This window comes from Mytilus edulis, chromosome 9 (assembly GCF_963676685.1).
Source record: "Mytilus edulis chromosome 9, xbMytEdul2.2, whole genome shotgun sequence".
Lineage (NCBI taxonomy): Eukaryota > Metazoa > Mollusca > Bivalvia > Mytilida > Mytilidae > Mytilus > Mytilus edulis.
Window position 1 is genome coordinate 3,867,789 of NC_092352.1, and position 13,477 is coordinate 3,881,265.

Consider the following 13,477-nt stretch of genomic DNA (forward strand, 5'->3'; position numbering starts at 1 on the left):
GCCCCTAACTTATCTAGTTATAATCTAGTTATCTAGTTATAATCTAGTTGTAACGAGTGATACTCGAGTATTCGCCCCTAACTTATCTAGTTTTAATCTAGTTGTAACGAGTGATACTCGAGTATTCGCCCCTAACTTATCTAGTTATAATCTAGTTGTAACGAGTGATACTCGAGTATCTAGTTATAATCTAGTTGTAACGAGTGATACTCGAGTATTCGCACGGGAATATATTTGCAACACCGAAACACAAAATACGTATTTAACATTCTGTAGTTTGTTGTTAACCCATCTATGCCAAGAAAGTACAAACCGTAATTAATAGCTCATTACTTATCATAATTGAGTAAAAAACTATAATTCAATCAACTTAAGGATGTACTTAGGTGAGGGTAGGTGAAAATTTAATAAATTAAGAAGTCAAAATTGATACTTTAAGCTGGTAGAGCATCAATTAAGGATAAAAATAAGCTAAAAATATTGATAGGTCATGGACCTCCTTTTCGAGATATTTGAGATTTAAAATATGGCGGGAAAAGGCTGACTCAGACTTTTACCTTATATTTGCATTGGTATTATTAGTCTCAAAACAAAAGAAAGAAAATTAAGAATCTTTTTAAATTTTGGTAAATGACCGTTCATGGGCTATTAAGTCTTATATGAAAAAATAAATGGGTGTAATGGGGCAAAATATTTTACATTGTATTGTATGGAAAAACACCAAGGAGTCCGAACATTTGACACAAATTCCAAAACCTCACCTAAGTACATCCTTAATTTAAAGAACACATATTTGAAAATTATACATAGAAAACCCATATCAAACAATAGTTTTTTGGGAAATTGTAAAAAAATGCTTACAAAATTGTCAGCATTAGGAGTTTCACTGTTTACTGGGTATCATGAGAGGATGCAACGAATTTATGAAAATTTAAACCATCTTCGTGTCAACTATTATTGGGGACAGTTAGGCTCTATGTTCTTGTTCTCTTAAATTCTTCTTGTCGCTTATTAGTAAGACTGGGGTATCTTTGATAAGTGATAACAGCTCAAGATAAACTCATCATAGATACCAGAATTGACATTTTGAATTCGTGCCAGACTCAAGTTTTGTCTACAAAAGACTCATCAGTGACATTGGAATCCAAAAAGGTTTAAAAAAGCCAAATAAAGTACGAAGTTAAGGACCAAGGCATTAAAATAATAAATTTTCGTCAGTGATACTCCATTTGCATCAGAAGCTCCAAATTTATAAAAATGTTATTTATAATTTCTAGTGCTGCGTCGAAATCGCTTCTTATTGACTGAAAATCCAAGGGACTAGCTTTGGGTATTCAATGTTTTGGTACGGATAAACCCTTAATCAGGCAAATTGCCACGACATATGTTTAAAAGAATACACAAAAGGGCATATAGACAAAAGCACATTAAAAAAGAAAGACAAGGAAGACACGAATACAAAAATTATCATAGAACAATAACAACATGACGGGATGTATAAGGACAACTGTGACTGTTTTACACATTAAGAAACTAAATATTTGCTTAACTGAAATTTATAAAACTTATTTATAGTCTTCACCAGTTCATTCTTTTCTCTTTTTCTTTTCTGGGCAGTAAGAGTTATCCTTCGTTCCACATATACCATGTAGGCAACTGACTCTCCTCATAAAAAAAAATAAAAATACATTTGTGTCTGTATTTTTATCTGTATTTTATTTTTCATTTACATGTTGTACTGTTAAATCAATCATCCTTAATCAGAACGATAGTTGTATGTGTGAGTGTATGCGAGTGGGAGAGAAAGGCTTTTTATTTTTACTGTATGTGATTACATACATGCTTGTTATGAGCCCTATGATAAGGAAATAAAATATCTTTATCTTTATCTTTATAAGTACAGAGCCACGCCAAATGGATATCATAAAAAAAACAGACTAAACAATAAAAGTTATATTCATAAAGACAAATAAAAGAACAACGCGTTATTTATATCATAAACAACGTCTGTGCCCAGAATTTTTACCATCGTGTATTATTTGATACAGAATATTTATCAACAAGGTCTTGGTACCTTCCAATGAACTTTTTTTTAGAAAAAGGTCGAGACGTTCTTTGACATACCCCTGGTTCATCAACTTTTCACTCAGACACTGGTGACGTTAATGCCCGAGTCACACTATCCCGATTTTTACGCCGATGGCAACACGATTATGGAAATTTTCAAAATCGGGACTGGTCGTATCCAGATCGGGCTATTCGTAGTGCCATCTTTAACCATCTTTAACCATCGGCCACTTTTTCTAGCCTTCGGGGACAACTTCGGGAAGGGTTCTAAATTTTTTAACATGTTAAAAAATCCCCGAAGGTGCGTCCGATGTTGAGGGTTCGTATTGAGTTCGTATCATCATCGTAATGTCACCGGGAATGCTTCTTTGAACATCGTATTGCATTCGTGTTTTCATCGTTTCCATCGCGCAGTTTTGACATTACGATGTCTACACGAATGAATCACGAAGCTACCCGAAGGTCTTACGATGGCAACTCGACTTCGTGAAGACCTCGTAATCCCGTCGTGTTGCCATCGAATAAAAGTACGAAGACGACAAGATGGAACTACGACGGCAATACATCTAGCTAAATGTAAGTTAATTTTCGCGCTAAAATACATTTTAAGTGCCATGCGCGATATGCACTGATCAGTCTTATACGACAGTTAAGAAAGACGTTCACAAAACATGGAGCTCATATCATATGATTCTATGAGAACAAGAAAGGTGACAGCGTTGTTTCTATTAATTCAAATGGAACAAGAAGAGCAGCTATTACAGGCTCAGGATTTACTTTTACAAGTAAAATATTATTTTTTGTCAATTTGTCATATCAAGTAACATAATGAAAGTCATAAACGCGCCTCGTACACCAACACTGCAGGTACACGTATATAGGGAAACCAATTTTTTCTTCATTATTCTGATTTTTTATGTATCGTCTGAGTTGTTGTCATACGAATGTTTACTCCATAACCATTTTGTTTTCTATATAAAATTGAGAATGGAAATGGGGAATGTGTCAAAGAGACAACAACCCGACCAAATAAAAACAACAGCAGAGGGTCACCAACAGGTCTTCAATGTAGCGAGAAATTCCCGCACCCGGAGGCGTCTTTCAGCTGGCCCCTAAACAAATATATACTAGTCCAGTGATAATGAACGCCATACTAATTTCCAAGTTGTACACAAGAAACTAAAATAAAAATAATACAAGACTAACTATATGTCATATTTTGCCGCATTTGTTGCTTTCCCCACATCCTTCCTTTTGTCTATATTATTATGATATTCTCCTGGAAAGAGGTCTTTTTGAATAAAAGGGATCAACGAACCCATTACCTTACCTTTAAGATAGATCAGTAAACATGGCCATAATTATGGGTGATTATTCAGACTAGTGCACACATTTTACTGTTCAAACAAGGCATCCCCTCGTATGTAACATATTGTGGACAAATATGGACACTATATTTGTATATGACACATATGCAGAAAATGGTAAATTGAATATGCGTATTTGATACATAAATTTTTTTTTAGAAATCAACCAAAATATTCAGTAACTGGAAATGCATCGTAAGCTGTACACGTCTTTTAGACATCGTATGGCCATCGCGCCATCATCGTAATCCATCGTGTAGCCTTCGTAATCCATCGTGTAGCCTTCATGATCTATCGTGTAGGCTTCGGCTGAGATATGAAGCTTAAATACCCGTCTTCGGTTAACCTTCGTATGTCCATCTTTTGCTATCGTATATAATTTCGGCACCATCGTATAGACTTCGTTATTCATCAGACTTGCTTCGGTCACTTTTTGGTATTTTAACGAGATCGGGACCAACTTCGTACGAACTTACAATTTTCGCATTCGGGTATCCATCGTATATAAAAATCGGGACAGTGTGACGCGGGCATTAACAAAGTCTGATTAGGAGCTGCAAGCTCGTAAATATCGAATAAGTTGGAAAATGTATATCCCGCATGCAAGCATATTGTTACTAAGGTGCGGGAAATTGATAATTTCAAAATTGAAATCGTCTTCTTATGATCCTGGTACCTTTGATAACAATTTACACCACTGTGTCGATGCCACTGCTGGTGAACGTTTCGTCCCCGAGGGTATCATCAGACCAGTAGTCACCACTTCGGCGTTAACATGTATATCAATTATATGGTCATTTTAATAAATTTCCTGTTACAACACTTTGGACTTTTCGAAATACCGTAAGGATCTTCTTATCGTAGGAATAGATTACCTTAGTCGAATTTGGCACTTTTAGGAATTTTGAGTCCTCAATTCTCTTCAACTTTGTATTTGTTTGACTATACACATATTTGTGATCTGAGCATCACTGATGAGTCTTATGTAGACGAAACGAGCGTCTGGCGTTTTTTTTTTTAATCAATTTTAAATTATAATCCTGGCACCTTTGATAACAATTGTCATAGATTCTGGTACTGAGATGATAGTGTATGTCCATTTGGATGTATACTTCTAAAAATGAAGTGGAGGAAGTCGTGTCTGTTGTTTCTTTAATTTCTAGTTCTGGAGATATTTATGGAACCCAATCAGAAAAGTTTGGATTGTAAATGGTAAGATCATCATCAATATATCTGCCTACATGTTCGTGTGATTACAGGACAATAGTGATAACAGTTGTTTTCCTGTATTTTGACGTGAGAGGAAATATGTTTGGATGGGATTGTTTTCGAATGAACAGGATAGCTAAAATGTTTTGAGCTGTTCTAGTGTATGCCGTGTGTTTGTATTTTAAGTAACGTCTGTATAATACATTTATCTTCTACAAAGATGGTCTTAGTTTGTTATGAATAAGAAACGCTTAGAATTCTACGTTTACAACAATATCTGAATGTGAAATTAAATGACCTGGCTTCTTAGATCTTCTTGTTTTTGACAAGTGTCATTAGGAACTCCGATTCATATAAAAATAAAAAGAGGTCGGCAAAGAGAGGCATACAGTTCGTTCCCATAGGAATGCTGACAATTTGTTGAAAAGGTCTTCCTCCAAATTCACCAAATATGTTGTTAATAAGAAACTCCAGCATACTGATTACTTGTTCTTCTGTGCAGCATGTTTTACATTTTTGTTCACTATTAACAAAATATGAAGTACAGGTTTCAAAAGGAATAAATTTATAGCGTATCCTACCATTTTTATGTTGAAAAGCACTGTGGATTATTTTTTTCACTCTGAGCTATGTGTTATTTATCTATGGAATTTGATGAGACTATCAACTAAGTGAGAGGGTTAGTGCTTTAAAACCAGGTTTAATCCACCATTTTCTACATTTGAAAATGCTTGTACCAAGTCAGGAATATAACAGTTCTTGTCCATTCGTTTTTGATGTGTTTTGTTATTTGATTTTGCCATGTGATTATGGACTTTCCGAATTGATTTTCCTCTAAGTTCAGTATTTTTGTGATTTTACTTTTTGTCCCATGTAGTTATACTGTTTAACCAAAGCAAAACAGAATTATAGCAACACCAAAACCAAATTATAAAAGTCAAAACAATAAGTCTTTGGTCAGCTTAGCTTTTCGATGAATCAAAGCAATACTTCTTTGGTAAGCTTGACAAAACAATAAAAGCAATACTTCTTTGGTAAGCTTGACAAAACAATAACTATGTGGTCATCTTAACAAAACAATAAGTCTCTAGTCAGCTTGAAAGATATTTAATGCAGTAACAAGTATTTTGACAAAATATAAATATATATTCATATAAATTATAAATTATCACAGTTATTATTCATACATTTTTTCATAGAACATGCAAAATATTACAAAATAGATACAATATAAAATATAACAATATTAATTCTCTAGAAAATAGACGAAGAGATTGTACCCCAGAAAGTATAACTCTCAAATGTTCTATTAATATGATTAACAACTACTTTTGATTGTTGGTTAAAAGTGTTTGTTATAATCTTCCTTACAACTCAAATTATTTCCGAATTTTATCTTTAATATATAAAAAAAATAACAACTCCCTTAATAACTGTATGGAAGGTTAAAAAAAATCAGGGTAATGGGATCATTTGATTTACAACCTGGTGAACAGAGATTGTCAAATATGTTAAAACTTAACCAGAAAGTCAATCTGGTTTAAAACTTGACTTCCCATTACCATGCAGACATACTATAGTTTAGTCCAAACTATTGTTTCAGCATTTTAGTTGATCCAATTTAATAAAATAGATATATTTACATTCAAACATATGAATTTTCATTTGTGAAAAAGAACATATCAGCATGTATTTTTTCATTAAATTCTTTCAAATTAAAAGGAATAATGCCACTGATTATCAAATAAAAAACACACACATATTTAAAACAAGTGAGTGCAGATTGGAACAAGATATCATTATCTGTGTTGTTTGTTACTGATTACTAGTGCAGTGATCAAAACTATAACTAAACCTAATTACCAAATATTGACAAATGTTTCAGTTCAAAATGGAAAATTTCAATAACATAAAAAATAATATTTGTGATTTTTCATTCATTTTCAAAGGTATGATAAAATGATATTGTTTTGTTTCCCGTGAATATTGAGTTCAGTTAAAATTATTTACATGAATGTAGAATTCTACTAAGGGGAGATAACCTATAACTTTGTGTACACCTAGCACCATATGGAAAGTGTTTTAATAAATACTGTCTACAGAACAATGTTTGCTTGCTTGTTATGTCAAGAGTAGGAAAATATATGCACTACTATCTACCTTCATGTTCTACCTAGGTTTATCATTCGAAATTCAGTTTATTGAATGTATTCCAGATTGACTGAGGAAACTGTCAAAATAGAATAATCATGTTTTTTAGAATAACAGGTTCAACCTGACCTAAGAAAAATTAAAGAGATCACTGATTGATATTTATAGGTAAATATAAAAATGCATGGTGGTTTTAATCCATGTATCTTACTAAAAGGAAGTAATTGTTTATAAAACTTTGGACAACATTTAAAAACACTGCTTACCTTTGAAAGTGATGAATATGCATGAAAACATTAATTCATCACAGTTCTCAACTATGACCTCTTTGCATTATATATTGTGTCTTTTAAAACAGATAAAAAAGATAGAAAGTAGGAATTCATTAGGTAAAAAGAAAGTGGGTTTAGGCACACAGAACTGGTTAAACCACACCACATTTCATACCGGTACTTAGTAAGGTTTTCTAGACTATGTCTTGCTAACTTTCGTTTTCTTTAATTGTTCACTGTTCATGGCTTGGTTTCAAATTTCACTCTAATTCTGATTATTTATGATAGTCAGTGAGGTGCAAAAATTCTATTTCCTAAAGCCCAGTTTATATTATATACAGTTTTATTGTAAGGAGCCTCATATAATTATGTGTCTATTATTTGAAAAACAAACTTAAACTGCACACCACAATAAACAAAGGGTGATTAAGTTCATTTCACATGATAATATACTGATGATTTTTAATGATATAACTCCAAAGTGTTTCACACTTAATGCACCGTTAGTGGTTTTGTTTGTCACAACATCAGTTGATCATGGTTTGTATAATATTTTCACATGTTTCATTAGTCAATTAAATTTTCTATTTAATTTTTCCTAACAATTTTCTATTTAATTTTTTCCAACTTTCATAGATACCACAAAGATATCCACCTTATATTGTCCACTCAAAAGGTCATTTTTATAAACACTATCATAGGATTGCAACCTTCCATGGAAACACAATACTTTCTTTCAGTTTGTCATATACAGCAATACTCAATACAATACTCAAGCAAACACATGCAATAGCAAAACATAATTTCCTATGTGACAAAAATTTGATGAATATTTTACAGATGACAAAAAGGAATGTTTACACAGATGTTTACATAATTAATGATGGCTTTTATTTGCTGGAAAGGTCATGAAATATGCAAGCTTTATCCTTGATAAACATTTCTTCACCCAAATAAATCAAGGTTGGATAACAACACATGCATCAAGTTTTTATAACCAAACTTGTTTTTTTAAAGTTATTTTATCAGAAATATTTTTTGTTCCTTAGATTTAACCATTGATACAGATCTCATCCTTATGCTCATTGAAGTTCATTCAAGCAAATTGAAAAAATGTTCCTTTATGAAACCGGATTTCTTAACAGTATTTTCGTATACCTGTAATGCCTAAAATTCTTTGAAGACCAAACACAATGTAGAGATCATAGGTGCCTTACAAATTATCTATATGAACACAGCAGCTACAAAATTTTACATATGCAATGATTTTGAGGGTATCATCATCTGCTCATTTAGAGTTCACCTGAGAAACATCATTATACTTTTATTGACTCACCATTCAAGGAACCTTTTTACCATGTAATGGGTAGTTAAGATAATAAACAAATAAAACACTAAACAAGGGAAATAACTCCTCCTAAGTTCTACTTTACAAGCATTCAGCAAGTATTCAGAGAATGACCCATTAAAACAGATTTAGTAAAAGTCTTTATAAAACAGAAAAATTGACCAGTAAAATTTAAAAAAAAAACTACAGTACAACAGCTGTCAAATGCAGAGAAACAAAAATCAGATCTAATGTGGGTTGATATTGGTATATACGTTTGTCAGGGTATCAACAAATGGCAGTGCAAATCAAACTTTCTTAGTCTAAAAGCTTCTTTTGAAGAAAACAAGAAGTTATTTTTTTATTTGAGACAGGTGCATGTTAAGAGGTTGACTAGGTTATTTAAAATGTTATACCTTTTTTCTTAATGCCTTTTGAATAAAAATGTCAGAGATATTTGAAGCATGTTAAGAATTCTTCTTGTACAAAACAAAATACACCTCTTAAAAAAACTTAGTGCAAGTCAAAATAAAAAGCTACACATACATTTGACATAGTGTTGACCTGAAAACATTAAGGCACTCAGACTCTCACAAATTTGCACATTTCTAGTAAAAAAAATATAAAACTACATCTCAAGCAGAGATTGTAAATGTTTTATCAAGTTTTGTAATCCAAATATATAATTCTCATCTCGGTCTTCTGACTGAAACACATGGGTAAAATCAATCATGCGTACATCTACAAAACTTTGTTCTGGATTGCTATGGTTACAAGACGTATTTTCAGTTTCATCACTTCCTTCCTCACTAAGCCGATCGTCAGTTTTATTAATGTCTGATTCGCTCTCTTTGTCTATTGATTTGTCTTCCATACTGTCCTGTTTTTCTTCCTTTCCTTCAGAACACAACACTATATCTTGTCCTTCAGTACTGTCTACAGATGCATTGTAAACAAACAGCAATGAACTGGCATAAAAAGCATACTTTTTCTGATTTAAAAACCAGGTTTCTATTGATTTTAATTTGTCAATAACTGTTTGAATATAGTCTTTTCTGTAATGTTTTCCTTGACGAAAAAATTCACCTAATCCTAAAAAAGAAATATCTATATTACTAAATATGAAGAATGGTGGACATTGGTATGATTTAATAAGTCAGATGCATACACAATATTATAAAGCTTTTTAAGACTTATTGATTTTTGTTTGCTTAATTTCCAGTTGAAAATACTTCAGACTATGACTAGAGAAATTTTAAACATAAACCATTCCCAATTGATCTAAAGTTCCTGATTATAACACACTTTGAATGATAGATGACTGATCACTTAAGTAGTACTGATACTCAAGTTTAGTTCTAATTTTATAACTTAATTCCAGTTTGAGCGCCACTGTCAGATAGTGTTGTCATTTAGCTATATTTTTTAACATTGTCATTTAACAGGGAGGTTTGGCTAGCCATAAAACAAGGTTCAACCCACCTTTTTTGTTAAAATGTGTTGTACCAAATCAGGAATATGGCAGGTGTTGTTAAATAGTTCATTTCTATGTTTGTTTTTGTTGCACTTCAGTGTTCCTTTTGTTCCTTTTTTCCTTTTATATGTGTTTCCCTCGGTTTTCGTTTGTACATGTATCTGGGATTTGTTTTCTCTCAATCAATTTATGACTGTTGAACACCAATCTGCTTCTGCCTTTATTCAAAAGTTAAGATGAGGGTTGCGATTTTGCAATGTTTAATCCCACCCACATGAGCCATTCCCAACTCAGGAGCCTCAGAGGATGTTGGTTGCTGTATTTCCTATTGGTTTTTGTTATAATTTGTATTGTATCAAAATGGTCCTTTTGTTTGGTTGGTTTGAACTGTATAATTTTTTAGTTATCTTTTAGCCTTTGTGTTTTATGGTTTTTAGAAAGGCAAGAGGATATCAAATGTTACATCCACAGTTGTACAGAATATCTCACAATTAAAAACCAAATCAGGAGACAGCTTAAGTATCTGGGTCCTAAAACTGACTTTTTATAGGAATAGTCTCCCTTTAATTAAACCCAGAAAATAGTAGATCCAGCACATGCAGATGCCTATATGTATACATCTCACTCAATCTGCCACATTTCCCAGCATGGCAACATATAAAACAAGAGTAAACCACTCACCTTCAACAGTCATTGTTTTCTCTGTTAACTTTTTACAGAAATATTTATCATATTTCACCATTTTGTTTTTGTCTATATCAAATTTCTGAAAAATGTAAATATGCTTTTATTATAGGTTTTATGATTTTTTTATCGTTTTAATTAGGATCAAATCTAAAAGTTTTCTTTAAATACAAGGAATGGATCTCCTCTTTTGTAATGTAAGGTTCAACTTGTAGATAGAGTCAGTAATATTCTAATGTCCTTTTGGGTACTTGATATACAAATGAAAATAACGCTTTATAATTCATTTTCACCTAGGGCGATTTACTTTCATTTTGAACAATCAAACCCAAACATTTGTAGGAAAGGGATGTATCAATATGTAGAAACACTGGGAGCTTAATGACCAAACATTTGTAGGAAAGGGATGTATCAATATGTAGGAACACTGGGAGCTTAATGACCAAACATTTGTAGGAAAGGGATGTATCAATATGTAGGAACACTGGGAGCTTAATGACCAAACATTTGTAGGAAAGGGATGTATCAATATGTAGAAACATTGGGAGCTTAATGACCAAACATTTGTAGGAAAGGGATGTATCAATATGTAGAAACACTGGGAGCTTAATGACCAAACATTTGTAGGAAAGGGATGTATCAACATGTAGAAACATTGGGAGCTTAATGACCAAACATTTGTAGGAAAGGGATGTATCAATATGTAGAAACGCTGGGAGCTTAATGACCAAACATTTGTAGGAAAGGGATGTATCAATATGTAGAAACACTGGGAGCTTAATGACCAAACATTTGTAGGAAAGGGATGTATCAATATGTAGAAACGCTGGGAGCTTAATAACCAAACATTTGTAGGAAAGGGATGTATCAATATGTAGGAACGCTGGGAGCTTAATGACCAAACATTTGTAGGAAAGGGATGTATCAATATGTAGAAACACTGGGAGCTTAATGACCTAACATTTGTAGGAAAGGGATGTATCAATATGTAGTAACACTGGGAGCTTAATGACCAAACATTTGTAGGAAAGGGATGTATCAATATGTAGAAACACTGGGAGCTTAATGATCAAACATTTGTAGGAAAGGGATGTATCAATATGTAGAAACGCTGGGAGCTTAATAACCAAACATTTGTAGGAAAGGGATGTATCAATATGTAGAAACACTGGGAGCTTAATGACCAAACATTTGTAGGAAAGGGATGTATCAATATGTAGAAACACTGGGAGCTTAATGATCAAACATTTGTAGGAAAGGGATGTATCAATATGTAGAAACACTGGGAGCTTAATGACCAAACATTTGTAGGAAAGGGATGTATCAATATGTAGAAACACTGGGAGCTTAATGACCAAACATTTGTAGGAAAGGGATGTATCAATATGTAGTAACACTGGGAGCTTAATGACCAAACATTTGTAGGAAAGGGATGTATCAATATGTAGAAACACTGGGAGCTTAATGACCAAACATTTGTAGGAAAGGGATGTATCAATATGTAGAAACACTGGGAGCTTAATGACCAAACATTTGTAGTAAAGGGATGTATCAATATGTAGTAACACTGGGAGCTTAATGACCTAACATTTGTAGGAAAGGGATGTATCAATATGTAGAAACGCTGGGAGCTTAATGACAAAACATTTGTAGGAAAGGGATGTATCAATATGTAGAAACACTGAGAGCTTAATGACCTAACATTTGTAGGAAAGGGATGTATCAATATGTAGGAACGCTGGGAGCTTAATGACCAAACATTTGTAGGAAAGGGATGTATCAATATGTAGAAACGCTGGGAGCTTAATGACAAAACATTTGTAGGAAAGGGATGTATCAATATGTAGAAACACTGGGAGCTTAATGACCAAACATTTGTAGGAAAGGGATGTATCAATATGTAGAAAGGCTGGGAGCTTAATGACCTAACATTTGTAGTAAAGGGATGTATCAATATGTAGAAACACTGGGAGCTTAATGACCAAACATTTGTAGTAAAGGGATGTATCAATATGTAGTAACACTGGGAGCTTAATGACCTAACATTTGTAGGAAAGGGATGTATCAATATGTAGAAACACTGGGAGCTTAATGACCTAACATTTGTAGGAAAGGGATGTATCAATATGTAGAAACACTGGGAGCTTAATGACCAAACATTTGTAGGAAAGGGATGTATCAATATGTAGAAACACTGGGAGCTTAATGACCAAACATTTGTAGGAAAGGGATGTATCAATATGTAGGAACGCTGGGAGCTTAATGACCTAACATTTGTAGGAAAGGGATGTATCAATATGTAGTAACACTGGGAGCTTAATGACCAAACATTTGTAGGAAAGGGATGTATCAATATGTAGTAACACTGGGAGCTTAATGACCAAACATTTGTAGGAAAGGGATGTATCAATATGTAGAAACGCTGGGAGCTTAATGACCAAACATTTGTAGGAAAGGGATGTATCAATATGTAGAAACACTGGGAGCTTAATGACCTAACATTTGTAGGAAAGGGATGTATCAATATGTAGTAACACTGGGAGCTTAATGACCAAACATTTGTAGGAAAGGGATGTATCAATATGTAGAAACGCTGGGAGCTTAATGACCAAACATTTGTAGGAAAGGGATGTATCAATATGTAGTAACACTGGGAGCTTAATGACCAAACATTTGTAGGAAAGGGATGTATCAATATGTAGAAACACTGGGAGCTTAATGACCAAACATTTGTAGGAAAGGGACGTATCAATATGTAGAAACACTGGGAGCTTAATGACCAAACATTTGTAGGAAAGGGATGTATCAATATGTAGGAACGCTGGGAGCTTAATGACCTAACATTTGTAGGAAAGGGATGTATCAATATGTAGAAACACTGAGAGCTTAATGACCAAACATTTGTAGTAAAGGGATGTATCAATAT

General features: G+C 33.2%; 1 protein-coding gene across 6 annotated transcripts in view; it reads right to left on the reverse strand.

Moving 5' to 3' along the window:
• Positions 1-5,734: 5,734 nt before the first annotated feature.
• The window catches only part of LOC139487522 (inositol polyphosphate multikinase-like), a 48,952-nt gene continuing 41,209 nt past the window's right edge, over positions 5,735-13,477 (reverse strand). For all 6 annotated transcript variants that reach the window (XM_071272382.1, XM_071272381.1, XM_071272384.1 and 3 more), the window contains 2 exons: positions 10,549-10,633; positions 5,735-9,485 (listed from right to left, as the gene is read on the reverse strand). In XM_071272382.1, the coding sequence (XP_071128483.1) occupies positions 9,022-9,485; positions 10,549-10,633 (549 nt within the window). In that variant the 3' untranslated portion in view covers positions 5,735-9,021. The remainder of the gene's footprint in view (positions 9,486-10,548; positions 10,634-13,477) is intronic.